Source organism: Culex quinquefasciatus, chromosome 2, assembly GCF_015732765.1.
Source record: "Culex quinquefasciatus strain JHB chromosome 2, VPISU_Cqui_1.0_pri_paternal, whole genome shotgun sequence".
NCBI classification, from domain to species: Eukaryota; Metazoa; Arthropoda; class Insecta; order Diptera; family Culicidae; genus Culex; species Culex quinquefasciatus.
In genome coordinates this window covers 56,121,787-56,141,628 of record NC_051862.1, presented here as the reverse complement: position 1 = coordinate 56,141,628, position 19,842 = coordinate 56,121,787, and the positions used below count along the sequence as shown (strand labels likewise).

General features: G+C 37.8%; 1 protein-coding gene across 1 annotated transcript; it reads left to right on the top strand.

Moving 5' to 3' along the window:
* Positions 1 to 6,974: 6,974 nt before the first annotated feature.
* Positions 6,975 to 19,280, top strand: LOC6039651. Its single transcript, XM_038257992.1, has 5 exons — positions 6,975 to 7,415; positions 7,492 to 7,577; positions 14,437 to 14,544; positions 17,745 to 17,824; positions 18,039 to 19,280. The coding sequence occupies exons 1-5, from the start codon at positions 7,371 to 7,373 to the stop codon at positions 19,151 to 19,153; spliced, it is 1,434 nt and encodes a 477-aa protein (XP_038113920.1). The 5' UTR covers positions 6,975 to 7,370; the 3' UTR covers positions 19,154 to 19,280.
* Positions 19,281 to 19,842: the final 562 nt, after the last annotated feature.

Sequence of the window (19,842 nt, the reverse complement as noted above, 5' to 3'; positions counted from 1 at the left end):
AAATTGCACTTAAATTGCTGTACTTTTTCACGTATAGCCAACTTGCTAAGAACCTTCTTGGCAATTAGCTGACGGGGCTTCTCTCATTTGAGCTCCTCCTTGATCGCCATCTCAGAATGGATTTCATTCATATACGCGTTGGCGTACAACAATCAAATTATCCGCTCAAGTCAACTGTGCAAGATAACTTGCTAAAAGGTAGGGTTGCCAGTATTATTTTGTTTAAACACATTTAATTATTGACATTTACTTTTTAGGCAATGCTTGAGTAATAACAAAACGCTGCTGAATTTTCCGAAGAAAACATCTTTCTAAAGTAAACGATTGAGTTTTAGGGTCAAAAACATTGCAACTCTGTCAAAAATGTCAACTTGAATAAACATCTAGTTTTAAAATTGGGTCATTTTTTTCATGAAATTATTTTTATTAGGTCCTTCTCGGTACTGGGACCTGGTTAGGACCGAGTCGGCTTTTGTAGTTACATTGTTCTTAAAGCTAAGAGTAATTACAGAGGATCTTGCGAGTAAATGTTAGTGGGAAATTGGGTCATTCTCCGCCAACTCACACAAAATCGGAAGAATGTGCCCCAACCACTCTTCGATTTCCTGATTTTCTTTGCTCTAAGCGGTGATCATGAGAAATTGATTTTTTTTTGTGAAAAATTAACAAGAAGCTTTTTGTGTGGGATAAACTTCAAATGAGTTTTTCTGAGCTTGCTGTTTTTGTATATGGGACATCTATGCGAATATTGGCGGTATCTTCTCTTAGTAAATACTTCAAAATTTCCGAAAAATTTCCATAGAACTGCATTAATCAATAAACTTCATGTAATAATATTTAGATGATTTTTTTAATGCATTTTTTTTTTATTTTCTAGGAAGTCGATAATTCTAAAATATTTCTTTAAATCTAGTATTTATCAATGATTGTATTTTTTCACTACAATTGCAAAAAAAAAACAAAAAGAATTTTTTTTTTCAGTGAGCTAATAATAAAACTAAAATGTGTTCTTGTGATTTGATGACTAAAAATAAATCAAAATAATGTAAATATTTAATCCAATACATTACGAGAAATGTAACCCGACCTACTATCACTTCTCAAACATTAAATTTTGCCCAAAGGACCAAATTTTAACAAATATTTGCTTCGGTTGTTGAAAATAAATGTTTTATATTTATTTCTGTTTCATTTTAATCTAGTTGGATAGCAAAATTAATTATTATTGTTATTTTGATTATTCTCAGATATTGTGAAAATTTCACGTGAAAGGATAAATGTTTCCATATGGGTAATTCTCCGCCAACTCACACAGCAGTTGCCCCGACCCCTCTTCGATTTGCGTGAAACTTTGTCCTAAGGGGTAACTTTTGTCCCTGATCACGAATCCGAGGTCCGTTTTTTGATATCTCGTGACGGAGGGGCGGTACGACCCCTTCCATTTTGCACATGCGAAAAAGAGGTGTTTTTCAATAATTTGCAGCCTGAAACGGTGATGAGATAGAAATTTGGTGTCAAAGGGACTTTTATGTAAAATTAGACGCCCGATTTGATGGCGTAATCAGAATTCCGAAAAACGTATTTTCATCGAAAAAACACTAAAAAGTTTTAAAATTCTCCCATTTTCCGTTACTCGACTGTAAAAATTTTGGAACATGTCATTTTATGGGAAATTTAATGTACTTTTCGAATCTACATTGTCCCAGAAGGGTCATTTTTCATTTAGAACAAAATTTTTCATTTTAAAATTTCGTGTTTTTCTAACTTTGCAGGGTAATTTTTAGAGTGTAACAATGTTCTACAAAGTTGTAGAGCAGACAATTACAAAAATTTTGATATATATACATAAGGGTTTGCTTATAAACATCACAAGTTATCACGATTTTACGAAAAAAGTTTTAAAAAGTTGGTCGTCATCGATCATGGCCGTTCATGGTCACCCGCGACAGACACGGACGACGAAACAAAGAGAAACGCAAAAGTAACTTTTTCAAAACTTTTTTCGTAAAATCGCGATAACTTGTGATGTTTATAAGCAAACCCCTAATGTCTATATATCAAAATTTCTGTAATTGTCTGCTCTACAACTTTGTAGAACATTGTTACACTCTAAAAAATAACCCTGCAAAGTTAGAAAAAACACGAAATTTTAAAATGAAAAATTTTGTTCTAAATGAAAAAATGACCCTTCTGGGACAATGTAGATTCGAAAAGTACATTAAATTTCCCATAAAATGACATGTTCCAAAATTTTTACAGTCGAGTAACGGAAAATGGGAGAATTTTTAAACTTTTTATTGTTTTTCGATGAAAATACGTTTTTCGGAATTCTGAGTACGTCATCAAATCGGGCGTCTAATTTTACATAAAAGTCCCTTTGATGCCAAAATTCTATCTCATCACCGTTTCAGGCTGCAAATTATTGAAAAACACCTCTTTTTTCGCATGTTCAAAAATGGAAGGGGTCGTACCGCCCCTCCGTCACGAGATATCAAAAAACGGACCTCGGATTCGTGATCAGGGACAAAAGTTACCCCTTAGGACAAAGTTTCACGCAAATCGAAGAGGGGTCGGGGCAACTTTTCCCGATTTCGTGTGAGTTGGTAGAGAATTACCCATATCTCAAGCAGGGTTGCCACAAATACAGATTTATCTGTATTTTACAGATTTTTGAGGTGATGAGGTCATACAGAATCTTCATATAAAGAAATACAGATTTTAAGAAAAACATACAGATATACAGATTTTCCCGATTTTTTATTAAAATCAAATAATTTTAATTCTTTAAATATTTTTTTTCAATTGCTCGATGAGCCCAAACATTAAATTTTAGATTGTATAGCATTTTTATGCATTAAAAAAATAAGAATATTTGTTTTTTGAAAAATTGTTTAAAAATGTCAATACAGATTCCAAATACAGATTTTCGTCCCCCTGATACAGATATATAGATTTTTGACCCTCAAAAATACAGAATCAAATGTGGCAACCCTGATCTCAAGCAATTTTTTTTTCTCAAATTATTGAAACATGCTATAAAATCAATTTTATGATGTAAACATGTAAAAAAGTTTTCGCAAAAACTGAATTTCTTTGCCCTAAAACGCCCAAGATTACGTCCGACTATAAAATAGAGGAACAGCATCTTATTCCATCGTGCCTCTATTGTTGTCATATCAGCACTTTGACATTCAATTATAACGTCATGATTCGAATTCCCGGACGCTCCGAAACCCGAACACTTGTTTTATCAATTATTTTGATATAAGATCGCATTATGAATGTCAAAACTGTGTTATTTGTAGAATTCTAACATCAACTTTCTTTTAAAGTTTGTTTGAACGCTGTAGTTAATGCCAAAACAATTAAATAAAATAAAATTATAGGTTTACCAAAAATGCGAAACATTTCAACGGAAATATTTCATAGGCGTCCGAAGCACAAGGAAGGCAAAGCAGAAATTTATGTTTTTGATTTCCTTAAATTCTATCAAATTTTATATAAACTATCGATTGTTTTGATGTTAACAGCTTATTTGAGACCTCAAGAATGCCATTCACTAACATTTCAGTCCAAATTTGTGCGATTCATAAGCAAAATCGAGTGTCCGGAATTCGAAGCAAAAGTGTCCAGATTTCGAATCAGCTTTTAACAGTGTCCGGGATTCGAAGCACAACAAGTCATTTTAGTTTTCAAATTCTGATGAAAAATTGTTAGAAAAGGCATATTTTGCATGCAGTCTCCTAAAACTGACTGTTTATACTAAATCCTGATGATATTTCTACATTTCCAACTTATTTCATGTTTTTTTGCCAGCTATAACAAAAATAACATGGTACTAAGTGTCCGGATTTCGAATCATTACGTTAGCTCATTAAAAGCGTTTTCGACTGAAATCGCGTGATACATAGCTCAATAGGAAGTGAGTGAAAATCAGCTAAATAGATGGAGCTAGGAGCGAGTACTTAACCTGCCAAACACTCGAGAATTTCCCCTAACCTGAGAGTTTTGCAATGCACTAAAAATATTAAAAAATGTGTTGCTCCGGGTTTTCAAAAAAAAACTATAGCTACCTCGACAGCTATAGCTAAATTATTTAATTTCATATTTTAAACCAAATTATTTAAAGGATCAAAAAACTTCAAAAAAGTTTATTTTTAAATTAAAAATCTAACCAATACTCTTCGAGAGTTTGAATAAAGGGCTGGTTTAGAGATCCTAAATATGGAGACTGGCCGAAGTGAATTTGACGTACCCAAACAGACACGAGTTTGACGTATCCAAACGAGCATTTGCCTTTACGCCCAGCAAAACTTTTCAGTGTTGCCAAGCTCAAAACATACGTTGCCAGATCGATTTAGCCAGCTTAGACCAGTCTCCCTATTTAGGGTCTCTAGGCTGGTTAGGTGACACTTAAGAAATTCGAATTGTCCAATGTGAGATATTGTAGATTTAGCTGATAGTTGGATTTTCTGGCATCTTCTCACGGTCATTGGAAACGATCATGGATAGACCCGGGTTCCCGATTGGAGTGAAAAAGTTCAATTTATAGAAAAATTATGGATTAAAATTTTGGGTTTTAACCACTTCTCAGACATCAGGAATAATTGATTGAACATGCTCGCAATTTTTTTGTTAAGTCGGAAAAATATTATTTTTCTTGAAAAAAAACTTTCGATTTAAATCACATGATCACCCCTAATTTTGGCTTGATGCCGCCATCATGCGACCGCGTGCTCCGTTTGTTTTTCAACAATGCTGCAGCTGGATGGTGAGACGAAGTGAGGGGGAGAGATTTTGACATTTTTATGCCCGCATCTGGCCCGCCGCCTATTTCGTCGGTTGTTGAGCCGACGGTCGTTTCCAACGACCGAGTCCAGCTAGGAACTGATCGTACAATATAAAATAGTATGAAATTTTCTCAGCTCTTCAAACATATTTATGTACTTTTCTCTCAAGAAAAAAATAAATTGCAAGAACGTTCTTTTTAGTTGAAATTCAATTTGATTTTTAAAAATGATCTTTTTCATTTGTTTTGTTCACTTTTTAGATAGTTAAAAAAACTATTTATACAAAAATGTATTCCTCCAGAACCAGATTTTGCATCATCATGCACTTAACAGAGGTCTGTTTTGAAGCCGTAAAAAAATAATCAAAAATTGTTAAATATGTATTTTGGGAATTCAACATTTAGTAATAAAAAGTTGATTAAAAAATTCGGATTTTTAAAAATTATATTCAGCCACAGATAAACAGCCCAGACTCTAAATATAAATTTATTTTGAAAACCATCGTCCTGAATCCATAAAATACCGGCGACACAAGCGTTTTTTAGTGAGCTACAGCCGAAATGCTTCCGAGAAGTACTATTCCTTCAAAATCTTTTCAGTGTATTCGTGAGAAAATGAAATGTTTACTTACTTTACATTCAAATATTCATATTTTGACGTCGTCGTGCTATCTTGTGCCACACGCCATTTCAACGTTCTGAGAAAAACGCGTTTAAATGTTTGACCTTGAATAAACAAAAACGAAAGCACGCAATGTAAACAATAACAAACACGTGTTGTTTGGCTGACAATTCTGTACATTGTCCCGATGTTTGGTTGAAGTTGGGTGCTGGAGTCCCGAATTATAACTACAAATGTTTACGGTAGTCTAACTTGTACGTGCGTCAAGTGCGTTCTGATCTGAAATCCCTTTGGCCAGATGTCGCAATTACATCAATTTTCAGGGAATGACAAGATAGCACGACAAGATTGAAACTACTTTCATATGTAAAGTGACAAAAATGCACGTAGTATTTTCGGATTTCATTGAATAGCTCAGGATTGAAATCTAATTTTGTGGATCTGTGAAGATCAAAAGGTGAGGCGTTGTGAGCTGCACAAAATGGCGTTCTTAACTTAATTTGGCCCGAAATGCACGTACGAAAAGTATCCACGTGGTTTATGGATGGTCCCAAATCAATCAGAAAATGTATTTTCAACATTCAAAACACATTTACACATCCATTATGTTTTACCAGTCCCCAAAAATTGTATAGAAAAACTAATGATGCGAAATTGCTTTTTTTGCATAGGGAATGCATGGACAAACTTTCATCTAAAGAATCATTAGAAATCAAGAAATAATTAGCGAAAATCTAAAGAATTACACAGATTTTCAAAACAAATTTTATAATCCAACATATCTATCTTTTTTTAATAATGATCCATTAGGCCTTTGCAAATAAATATAAACTCTGGCCAAAATCGAGGGAAGTGCAACAAAATAAAAAAAATATTTAAAAATTTAAATCACACGCCAAAGTATTAACACTTGAACGCAAAAAGTGTTTAATAATGCATTTTAGTGTTTTGCAATAATTATTTTCCAAAATATTTTAAACAAATTGTTAATCGCCGAAAATAAAACGTTTTGCAATATTGAACAATGGAATTTCACAAAAATCCAAAATATTTTTGATCGATCCCAGACTTGTACAATATGAACGCAGGAAAATGTATTTCGAATTGTTTTCAGTTGATAAGACTTCAACTTCCATTAACATGTTTAAACTTTAAAAAAATTACACGAATTTTGAAAATTTTTTGGAACGGCCTTGCCTGACTTTTAAAATTGTTCGTTCTATCAATTCCAGATCTATTTAAAATTTTCCTGATTACCACTTGCAATTATTGCATTTTTTTAATTTGAATACAGATTCTGCATTCAGGACAAGTCAATATAACTGACAACCCTAAACCTAAGCTGCTAAAACGAGTATGTACTTAACGTTTAGCGTGCTTACCTGTACCGCTCGCGCGCGCGTGAAAAAGGTATTGTTTTTCATTTTATGTTTCTTTTTTCCCTCGCTTGTCGAATGGAGATTACTATCAACCGCTACACACACTTAAGTCACGGTTGATAGTGTCTGTCTGGCTGTAAGTGTTCAAGTCGGAGGGCGCGAAAACCTTTGAATGGCACCAGGGAAATTATTTATCGTTTGACCGCCGAACGGAACGGATCGCGACGTTTGTTGGGAAATTGTGTCACCAAATAGTTTGAAACCGGGAAATAAGTAGTGATAGCACGTTGATTTGCGAAATTACCTACAATGAAAGTGAATGTTCATTCCAAGTGGGTTGGTGTAACTTTCCCGCGGTAACGCGTGCACATGTGCAACAAAACAATGAAAGTGGAAACCAGTTGGCCCTTCTTTCGAGAGCTTGGCTGATAACGATTCGTGTTTTTATTTCTGAGGAAAGAGAAAAAAGTGTTCAACAAGAAAATTGATAGATTTCCATTTAGTGCGTAATTTTTGGTGATTGATTTGGGAGTGAGCGTGTGTTAAAAGCAGAGCAAATCAAAGAGCAATCGTTGAAAATATGGTTAAGCCAGCGTCTAGAATAGTGATCAAGTTTCTCGAATTAGTAAGTGTGCTGGTGGGGAAATTTCATGAATGGAAAATGAAAAAAAAATGTTCGCTGTTTGTTGTTTCATTCACAGCTAGGATGTGTTGCGTGCATTATCACTAAAATCATCACCGATCACGAGTCGCGGCGAGTGTTCGTGAGGAATCAAAAATTATCTAGGTAAGAATCTTCGCAGAACAAAATAATTAGCGATCGTGTGAGTCATCCTGGTAAGATGCATTCTGCTGTATCTGTTTAGGAACCATCCATAAACCACGTGGACACTTTTTAGGAAATCTGAAACCCCTCCCCATTGTGGACAATTGTCCATACACAAAAAATATTGTTTTCTATGGAGCGTGGACAATCGCTTAACCCCCCCCCCCCATGTGTCTACGTGGTTTATGGATGGTCCCTTAATTAACTGACGGTTTCCATGCAAAATCGACCACTCAAAATCCGGATGTTTTTGATTTTTATGAAACTTGCAAAACAAAAATTTTCCAGGAACTTTTTCTCTCGACTCTCTTCGATTTCAATGTAACTTTACAGTCCTAGGCTCATATAAGCCATTTTTGTGTATATGGAGGCAGATGCACTCGAGAATGACATTAGAAAGGTCGTGAGCCATTTGAATAGTTTTGAAGCTCATAATTTAACCTTCGGGAAATCGCGTGTTTTCGCCTTTCTTACAACTGCCCTTACAAACTATGTACAAAGTACAGATACGCGACTGCCGGTGGGTTAAATATAAATTATCACTGATCGCGAAGCCGTTGAAACTTGTAGGAAATTGGACAAGCTTTCAGAAAAAAAAATCACGCTATTTTAAAGAGATTTTTAGATTTTATGGTTTAAAAGTTAAATTTCCTATTTTTTGTTATTCTCATATTTCCAAAACTACATTTCTCGTGAGGTTTTATGCAACATCTTAGGAAAACTCCACAAAGAATTGAGCGAAAATTTTGGCACTTAAATCTTTAAATCAAATCTAAAAAGTATGTATTTTTATTTCAGTGTATTTTTTCAGAAAGCTTCTAGTATGTTTTAACCACTTTTTGATACGATGTAACGGCTTCGAGTTACAGCAATATTTAAATTACGACCTGAATACACATACATTTAAATATCTTATGACATTTTTATCTTTAAAAATAATGTAAACACTTTTAAGGCTCGAATTGCTGAGTTTTCTTTGTGTGCGTGTGTGCAATAGGGTGGTCCAAATCCGGCCTCGCCAAAATGGTCCTTTTTGGATGCTAATAACTTTTCAGCAAAAAAATCCTATCAATGTGGTGTCTTCGAGAAAGTTGTTTAAAATTTAATGAAAGTTCTACATTTGAGAATTGATAAAGATTGGACGATTATTGCGCCCTCCCAGGTAAAAAACTGAAACAGTTGCTTTTCTCCATACATTTTGTCGATTTTTCCCATACAAACTTCAAGCGATTAGAGGGAGGGGTTCCCGTGGTCAGAATGAGCTCAAACTTGGAATTTAGCCTAGTGATGGGGCAATCTTTGATTTAAGGGGGTAGCCCCAAAAAAGCCCGGATTTGGACCACCCTAGTGTGCAAAAGGGTGCCCAGAAAAAATGATCCCCTTGCTCCACAAACGGAAAACGGTTTTTTTTGGGTTATTTTAAGCATCTGTACAAATTTTGAGCGAAATTGGTTGGATGGTTCTACAAAGTGGCAGAGCATCAAATTTCCAATGAGAATCTCACTCACAGAGTCCTAAAATAGCTCAAGGAACAATATTCAGCTTGTGGAGCGAGGTTTTAAGCAAAGTTCCATATTCTGGGCACCCTAGTGTGCAAACAATCAAACGGGACCACGCGGCCGCTTCTTACAAACTGAGTTATTTCCAAGTATTTTAGATTCTACATTCTACACTCAACCCCCGGTGGTTGGTCGCTTTTTTGTTTGACACTTTTTTAGTTTGTACCCCGTTGGTTGGTCAAAGTCAAACTAAAAAGCGACGAACTATCACTTTTTACACAGCGCTCACGCACACTTTCACAACAATCGTTTGGTAGAGTGTGTGAACTCCGAGTAAAAGGGGTGTCAAACTAAAAAGTGACCCCGTTCGTTTGACAACAGTTGGTTTCAAACCATCAGGGTTGGAGTGTATACATGCAAATAACTCTCATAAGCATTTGGAAGGTGTTAGTTAGACATTAAAAAATTGAGGGTTTTTGGTCGAGACTTAGAAAACATTAATTTTCCTGTTTTTAAATCTTTGCATCAACACCAGCCAGCAACAGTCAAGTGTTCGGAGCTCTTCAGACTTTTCGATTTTTTCGCCGTAATTTACCGTGATTACCCGCGAGTTTGCTCCTCCAGCATGCCAAGGGCCAGCCGTGGCCGAGGCAGTTCGAGTGCGGCCTCGAAAAACCCGCGAAGTTCATCTACCGGCAGAGTGCAGAAAGGTAAACACAACAATGCCGCATCGACCGCCATCGCGCACGGGAGCGTGCCCGGTGACGTCACCGATCCTTCATTTTTACACGTGTCATACCGTCCACGTGAGTCCCCGGTACGGACGAGACAATCGACCCGGGCATCCGGAAGCACTTCCGGCCAGCAGCAGCAGCAGCAGCAGTCCACCAGCACTACGACGAAAACCACTTCCAACGTTCCCACCAGCAACGAATTTGAGATGCTGAGTGGAGATGAAAACAACACCGACAGTGACAGCAGCAGTGCTGGCGACGACGATGACGATGATGAACTTGCGCGCAAGCAAGGAAAGCAGAAAAATGGTAACTCTCCGAAGGAACGACGACCACCTCCAATTTTTGTTTTGGATACGTTGGCTGACGATGTTGACGAGTTGCTTGAGGGACTCCAATATTGTCTCAAAATTAGCAAAACTTCTGTGCAAGTGATTACCCACAAAAAGCTGCATTTCGACTTGGTGGTGAAGAAGTTGAAGTTGCGAAACTTCAAATTCTTCACATTTGATCCTGCAGAGAAGGTCCCAGTGAAGATCGTCCTTCAGGGATATCCGGACCGCCCGATCTCCGACCTGGAAGAACACCTGACGGGCGTCAAGGTTAAGCCTCGAGAGATAAAGGTGCTCTCAAAATCGACTACGGTGACAGGTACGTACACCTTGTACCTCCTGTACTTCGATCGCGGGTCCGTCAAAATCCAGGACCTACGGCGGATCAAAGCACTGGACGGCTTCTTTGTGACGTGGCGATTCTACACGAAGAATCCGGCCGACGCAGCCCAATGCCACCGCTGTCAGAAATTCGGACACGGCTCAAGAAACTGCAATCTCCCACCCCGGTGTGTAAAGTGCGGTGAGACCCACTTCACCGAAAGGTGCAGTCTTCCGCGGAAAGACCAACTGGGGAAAACGCCCAGCAGCACAAAGCACGTGTCAAGTGCGCCAATTGTGGTGGAAACCACACGGCGAATTTCCGTGGCTGTGCCGCGCGGAAAAAGTACATCGAGGAGCAGGACAAGAAGAAGAAAGCGCCAGCGTCCCGCCAACCTCCGAAGACTTCGAGCTCGACCGCTGCAGCAGCTGGCGGCGGAGCGGCTCCATCGACCAACCCAGCGTTCCCTCCCGGTTGGGGAGGTTCGTACGCTAGAGTAGCCGCTTCTGGGGCGGTTCTCCCCCGGGACAAGCTGATGTTACCGGTGATGATCTCTTCACGCTTCCTGAGTTTTTCGCCCTTGCTGGAGAGATGCTCACGCGCTTTCGTGCCTGTCGAAACAAGGCAGAACAATTCCAAGCTCTCAGTGAGCTGATGATGAAGTACATCTACAACGGATAAGCTGCCTTGTACAGCGAAGTTTTTCGACGTCAATAGACAAAACATACTGTGATTTAGTTTTAAGCTTTTCTATTTCTATCCTTTTCCTTAGCAAATCTAGAAGGTTTTTTTTTTAATTTTTCCTTCTCTTGCCAAATCCATTGTTAGAATATCCAATTACATCAAAATGAATTATAGTGTAAACCATAGTTGAAAGGAACTCCAAAACTCTATTAGGTTATAAGAAATACGGAATTGTAAATTGATTATTTACTGACAAATAAATTGAATTGAATAAATCTTTGCATGACAATATCTCGTATCAACAAAGTTCAAAAAAGCAAAATATAGAGAATTTTCTCAGCTATTCAACAATATTTTTTTCAAAAGTGGGCAAACATGGGCACTAATTAAAAAAAAACTGCATCTATTTTTAAAAAAGTTACCTAAAATTGCTATAACTTGCAAACGGTGCCCTTTATCAAAATATCACAGCAGTACTTTTTGAATGCAAATTTGATTTTACATCGAAAAATTAAGTTGAAAAATTTTGCGACCAATATTTGGATTTTTTGAAAAAATCTGTATTTATTCAAAAAATTATAACTCGGTCAAAGCTTTTTGCCCATTCTGGAAATTTCTGAAAAGTAGGCATTTGATGTCCTCTAAAACATATTTGAAAATAAAAAAAGTGTTTCTATTTGCAAATCAAGTTTCTGTGACATAAAGTGAAATTAAAAATCACCAATTTTTTTTTACCTTGTATCATTTTTTCAGTGCAGTTCATATCCATACCTACAACTTTGCCGAAGACACCAAATTGATCAAAAAATTCCTTCAAAAGAGACAGATTTTTGAATTTACAAATATCATTTTTGTATGGACAGCTGCCAAATTTGTATGGAAAATTATATGGACAAACTAATGATGCAAAATGGCTTCTTTGGGCATACCGAAGGCACCAAAAAAGTTTCAGCCGTATTCAAAAGTACAAAAAAAAAAATCGAATAACCGAAGTCTCAGTGAATTGCTCATATATAGAGTAGATATTCAAATCCGGACACCTTTAAATAAATTTTCTGTAAAAACCTTTTTATTCATTTTTCCTTTACCTTAATCTACTTAAATTTGTTCCCAACGCCACCCATTCACGTTCAAACTACCTTTTGAAAATTGAAGCGATGCTTGTGAGTCATAATATTGAAAATTTACTAAGAAAACATTTTTTAAGTAGGGCTGAAACAAATATCAAAGCTTATGTCGCCCTTTGCATTGGTAGTCAATTTTTGGCATAATTTAACGTGATTTTTCGTTCAAAGATATAAATTTTGCGTCGCTTTCAATATTTCGACAAAATTCCTTCAACAAGTTGTTTAGAATAGTGCCCTACACATGCTGATTCCTTTTGGTAACGATTATCCCATTCCTTGTAAAGTTATGGAAATCGTCTTTAATCAGTGATTGTCAACTAGGACGCCAATGACTGTGCCACAAAATTATATAAATTTAGAAGCACATTTGATTTAGATCAAAAATTCTTTCAGTGGCTTCAAAAAGGCAACAACCGACACATGCTGATTTCTTTTGGTGCTGAAATTAATAAAATTGAATTTTACAGAATATTTTATAGTGATGATCAATTTTCTTCGAAAATGATCTACGGCTTCACCTTAAGAGGTAACATACATGGGTCATTCCAGCTGAAGCGGAACAGCGCTCATGAGTGCTTCTAGCAGATGCGGCGAATGAAGCTAATGTAGGTAATCTCAAATTCTCAAAACTTTAAAATTCGATATCTCTGGAACGAAACATATTCCTTTTTGTCGATAAGTGATTTTTATGTAAAATTGGCCGGGGAACACGATGGTGAGGTAAAATAAAAAAAATAAGATGGGGTGTTTTGAGATACGGCCGTTTAAAGCTTTCAATTGCGCAATACAGGTAGAAAAATAAATTATTCAAAATTTTGATCTCGGAAATGGATTCTACGTCCAAAGTCTAAGACCAACCTTCTAAGATTTGTGGTTCCTGAGCTATCGCCGTTTGAAAAAAGGGGTTTCGCTCAAAAATCGCAAAAAAGTCGATTTTTTGGGGAGGTACAAAAATGGAGGGGCTGATCCAATTTGGATGAAATTCGGGATTTTTGCATGTTTCGATAGTATCAACAGCCCTGCCAAATTTGAGGAGGGTCGGAGAGGGTAATTTTCAAATTTGCACTTTTTCGTGCACAGTTGAGATGGAATGACCCACATGTGGAAAATTACAAAATTTCATAATGCAGAAAATTTATTAAATCAACTTTAAAAATGATTTTCAATCACTCCACAAAGTTTCATGAAGATATTGTATGATTAAAGTAAGTTACAGACGATTTAAGCTGAAATTTTTGCCATGCGCATAGCGAGCTGTCAAACTTTGCGAGCGTTTTTCTCTGAACATCGAATTGATTTACGGATGCCACGATATCTCGAGATGGGATAGACCAAATTGGCTGAAATTTGGAGTGAAGACTCTTAAGACATATCCCGTGTGCATTACGAAGCCCGATTTTGAATTTTTAGCATTTGCAAAAATATCAAAAACGATTCATTTTTTCTATGAAAAACATAAAAATATTTGTACCTTCTTTAAAAACAAACTTTTTGAAAATCGGCCTTCGTCAAGCACATGCGACCGGTTTAATGAGTTTTCGCCAAAATTTTGAGCCGATTTGGTCAAGGCAATGTTGAGATATCGTCGCACCCGTTTTTTCGAAAATGCTAACATCATATAGCTGTATCTTGGCAATGATACAACCAAATGTCTTCAAATTTGTTTTGTTTATAGTTGAAAATGTATATTTTTATGTCCTGAAATCAGATTTAAAAAAAATAAAGTTTGTACTCAAACCAACCTCTAACATTTTTGCCAATTTACATGTATGTAACCCCTTAACCAGTTTTCAAAAATGTTGTGAAGTCCCTACAGTACCGCAATAATTAATTGCATTCTTAACGAAATTTGGCCCGTTTTTGTTTTTGTTTCGTGTTGTTGGTTAAAGATATTATACTAAAAAATATAATTTGACAGCTGAGTCTAAGCCCCTTTAAATGATGTTTCGAAAGATTTTTGCAATCTTATTTAAGTAAAGGTAAACGACAGGACAACATAAAAAAACGCTTATTTAAAATATCTGTTTCATGAGTTGTTTTTCCCACAGGTTATAGATATGTTACAAAGAACATAACACTTCTATTCATTTACATTTTGTTACGCTTCTTACCACCTTTCCAGAGAATGGAGTCTGATTCACAATGTCACCTGGAGCAGCGGTGGCAACGCATTTACCAATATCGTCTACGGCGGTTACACGATAGTCATCGCACTAATGCTAATCACAAGGTCAGTAGTAAAGTCGTTAATCTCAGCACTAGTTAGTTGGTATATCTTGCTAAAATATTCGTCCCTCTACCGGTTCACAAATGATTCACATGCAAACAAAACGAAAAAAAAAGTCGCAAAGTTCTCATGCACTTGGTCTTGAACGGCGGTTAGTTGAAGTCACTGACAGCATATGAGAAAGATACCATCACCAAGCCAAGAGCGACTAAAAGAAACAATTGATTCGGCGTGGTTTTTCCCACAATCGTCGTCACACGTGTGTGCCCCTCCCACCTTTTCCACACTTTATTCCCTTTGGCGTGCGATAACTTCATTACCGGACAGTTGTGATGGCGCGCGGTAAAGCACACACACCGTGTTTACCACTCGAATAAATCATTTCCTTCCTTTGAGGAAAAACAGGCCTTTATGGCGGGGTTAGGCGCTTAAGCGGTGCGGTGGTGGATGAACGACACTTCTTTTACGGCGTTTAGTTAAATTCCACGAGTTTAGGGTGGAGATGAGATATTTCAGTTTAGGAAAGTTTCAGCAATTTGTAGTTTTTTAAAAATATTTTACAAAAACATAAAACGACTTAAAAAAACGTTACTTAATCCACCTTAAGGTGGTTGGTGCCTTCCTCACATTCATAAAGTCAATTCATTCAGTAAAAATAGCAACATTCCCCCTTAACATGTTTAACAAATCAACTTTATTTCTCATTTCTTACTTTCTGGCTCATCGGCAAGATCTGATAAAAAACTATTCAACGATAGTTCGCATGGAAGATTCAGACAATATTTCTATCACAGTATCTGAAATCCGGCCTCCAAAATGCGTATGAATAACACATAAGTGCTAATAACTTTTGATTTGGTTGTCAGATCTTCGATGTTTTAGGCTCATTTGAAAGGTCTTTCGATTATCTAACTAACGATGGGTCGCATGATGGACCCGGAAATCATTTTTATTGAAATATCTGAGATCCAGCGTCCAAAAAGTGTATAAGTAACACTTAAGTGCTGATAACTTTTGATAGGGTTGTCAGATCTTTGATGTTTTAAACTCATTTGAAAGGCCTCCGACCTCCAAAAAGTGTATAAATAACACTTAAGTGCTAATAGGTTTTCTTGCAAAAACCACCCTTTTTACAATTTTCCGGACATACGTAAAAATCGTTTTTTTAGCATAACTTTTGAAGAGCCTAACTAAACTTGCTGATTTTAATGAGCTGATTTCGAATGAGACTAATACGGTCAAAATCCGTTAATCCAGTCCGGAGATAATCGAGTGACAATTTTTTTGTCCCACCTACACACATCTACACAGACATTTGCTCAGGACATGATTCTGAGTTGATATGTATACGTGAAGGTGGGTCTACGAGGTCAAATAAAAAGTTCATTTTTCGAGTGATTTTATAGCCTTTCCTCAGTAAGGTGAGGAAGGCAAAAATAAAGATAAAATGTGTAAATTTGTTTGATTGTAAGGATTTTTTTTCAAGGTAGTTTAGGATAAGATCTTTTCCAAACTAACCCGAGATTTGTTTTTCAAACCAGACAAATTTCTTTAAGCTGAGCAATCTCTACCAAAATCAGTGTCATTGGTTCACCCATACAAGTCTCCATACAAAAATGGTACGTAAATATTCGGAAACCTCTTACTTTTGAAGGATTTTTCTGATCAATTTGGTGACTTCAGCAAAAATTTAGGAATTGCTGAGGACTGTTCAGAAAAAAATAACAACTTTTTCAAACATAAACTCAATTTCTCAAAACCTGTATTTTTTTTCAATTTTAGAGATTTTTTGATATTTTGTAGGGGACTAAAACCCGTAACTTCTGAGCTACAGAGAAGTATGGTCAAAAATTCTGCCGCCGAGTTATGATTTTTTTTAAATAGTGATCCTTGGAAAAATCCGAATTTTATACCTAAAAATTTTGTTAACCTGATTTTTTATTTTAAAATCGAATATGCAATAGAAAAAAACGGATTTTTTGATAATTGGATCCGTTGTCAAGATATAGCAACCAAAAGTTTGATTTCAGCGAATTATTTGCAGTTTTTTTTTTAAATAGTGGACATGAGTGTAAGCGTGGTTGCCCCAGTCGGCTTGGGTTCGATCCTGGTGGCATTTTTCGAGACGAGATTTGGCTGATCACGCCTTCCGTCGGATGGGGAAGTAAATGTTTAAGGTGTAGGAGTCGTCTCCCTGGGTCCTACCTCGGTGGAGTCGCTGGTAGGCAGTTGGACTAACAATCCAAAGGTCGTCAGTTCGAATCCCGGGGTGGATGGAAGCTTAGGTGTAAAAAGAGGTTTGCAATTGCCTCAACAATCAAGCCTTCGAACACCTAGTTTCGAGAAGGAATCTCGTAATCGAGAACGCCAAGGCAATGCTGTAGAGCGAATAATTTGATTTGATTTGAAATAAAATTTCACAAATGATTAGTGTACAACTATGAACAGTTTGCTCTAGTTCAGCCAATATGTATAATCGAAATTTAAGCAGGTTTGATTCGGATTGTTCGGGGTATTATTGATTTTTTTTTATGAATAAATATCATATTTTCTTAACCAAACATTAAACCGATGCATATATACAAAACATGTTTTATAGTCGAAATTGAGCTACAAATTTCTTTTGCTCTTTGAAGCATCGAAAAGCTGAGAATATTTCCTATAAAACACTTTTGAAGTAGCTTTGACTATTCATTCCTGAAAAGTTTGTTTTAGAAAATACGCCGTGCCAAACAAATCAGAAATAAAATTTGATTTTTTTTAAGAAAATGAACACTAACTCCACCCTAAACCGTCTGCATATTTCATTGCTAAAGTCTGAATCTTGAAGCACCACCGTCGCGACTCGTATGACGATGTTTTCCTCATTGTTCACCTGTACACAGATAACTGTGTCTATGTTCACCATTTGCCGTTGATAGGTTCACGACCTACCCCAGCGCACACCGCTTGGTCTAACCAACAGCCCAAACAATCAACCCTGCTGTTTGTATCAACTTAGAAGCTGAACAAAGTTATTGCTTAAAATGCAGCATTATTAAAAACTGAACGGCGTTGACAATTGATTCAGCGCATGAGGTCACACGAGACCAGCGCGCTGGTTGACAATAGTCAAATTTGACCTAGCGCGTAGTATATTGTCCTGAACTGCAAACTTTTGTGACCAATGTCAACCCTCATTTTTGGTTTTTTTTTATTTCCAGATGTGTGGACGCCAAATCCCGACCAACGCTGTTCGAGAAGATTATTCTATCGCTGGGCACGCTATTGTTCTTCGCCGCCGGTAAGTCTGGTCTTGCATGCATGCATTGACGGACGGATGGACCTTCACATGTTAGCGAGCTTGCGAAGCTTGGCCGTGACCAAATTACAGCTGATTTTCTCTTTCGCTATTTTTCCTGATTCTCAAGTCAAAACTGAATTTGTCCTTCCAACTCAATAGTTCTCAAAATATTAAAAAGTCGAAAATTGAAAGTAGTGTCTGTCTCTTTTCTTAGGTGGTCTCGTTTTCGCCTCCATCGATCAGGTGCACCCGGACCTCCACGATAACGCCATCATCCTGGGCTGCCTTTCGTTCCTGGTCGCCATACTGTTCATCATCGACCTGGCCGACCCCCTTGCGCGAATGACCTCGCACATGTCCCAGACAGAAAGCGCCGGTATTTCACATCAACACGAGCTGCCTCCGGAGAAGCGCACCCTCAAGAAGGACGTCTCCACGGACACGGTTGAACCAACGACCGTGGCCGCTCAACCGGTGTATCTGATCGAACAGGACCATGACCGATATCGGGACGCCGTTGGACCGGATCGGCACGGCCATCACCAGGACTATCCGGACGGTGCGGCCGGGATGTTGATCGGGAACCAGGGCTATCGTGAGCACCGAGACGAACCAGAACGCAGGAGTTACCGGCGGGAACCCCAGCGCCGTTACTTCGACCGGGACGAGCCGGAACGTCGCAGCACGGAATCCATCGTGGAACGCAAGATTTTCCCCTCGGTGCAGGTTCCCGTGTTTGCCCACGTGCGAGCCGCCGAAGAGAGCCGTCGAATCGCCGGGAAGGAAATTCAGTATCTACCTATTCGGTACGAGCGTCGAGAGTACCGCGACGCCGGTCAACCGCGTTCCCACCACCAGCACCAATCGAAGGCACCTCCACCGTCCTACCACGACAACGATTCCTTCGTGGAGGACATAACCCCGTCCCGACGAAGCACGTACGTTCCCGGCGACAAGTACGACAACGATGTGGTGATGCCGGTGCACAATCCGCGGCCGAGGCCGCCACCGCCGGCGAAACCCTCCACGGCTTCACCGTCAAACTCCGCCAACTCTAGCTGTGACGGCTGTCGGTGTTCCCAGCGGAGTTCCCCGCCCAAAAAGACCGGCGGTTTTCAGAGGCAGGTTCAACAGAAGCCTCAAAAGCATCAGCAGCATCAACATCACCAGCAGGAACAGCAGCAGCCCCAGCAGCACCAACCGCCGATGCGGGACGAGCCAGACCAGGTGCCGATCAAACCTGGGTACGTGGCGAACGTAGCCCGGAAGTGGGACGATCGGGTGCGCAGCAAAAGTCAGCCCATCATTGGGTTGAACACGATGGTTTAGAAGCGGATGTGCTGAAGATTGGGAGGGAATGTTTGTTTGAATTTATTTTATTTACTAATTTAATTTTGTTTCATTGCAGCAACGTAGATTGTAGAGTTTAATAAAAAGAAACGTTTTTCGAAAAAAATACATTTGTTTCTGTTCTGATTAAAAAGACAAGTATTTTGTGATTCATAAACATTTTATTGATTTTTAATTTATTTTAATGAAGGTTTGTCCGTGTTTTCCTCATGTCAAAAAGCCAGCCATATAAAATGTAGAAGCTATTCTAGAATTGGATTTTCCTACAGATTTTTGGAAAAAAAAATCTAGATAAAAGAAGAAGTAATATTTCTGCTGCTTGTAATAGGATTGAATGTAGAACAACATAACCGATGAATAGTTGCGTCTTTCATGACTTTGTAAATTTATTGTTTATTTTGAATAAAAATAAAAGTAATACCTATTTTTTCGAATCAAGCATAAAATTTAGTTAAACAAACAGAATTCGGGCATTTCGTCGCTTTTGCGCACAATCCGGAACTTACATGCAATAACTACAAGGAGAAACTTCAAATTGCTTTCGACGTTCCATAGGGATTGGTGGTTAATTTATTTCAGGCAGCTTTAACAATATTTGTCATTCGCTGCCTACCATAGGGATTGAGTTGGGCTACAATGTCCTTAAATTATGTTTGACCAAAATTTAG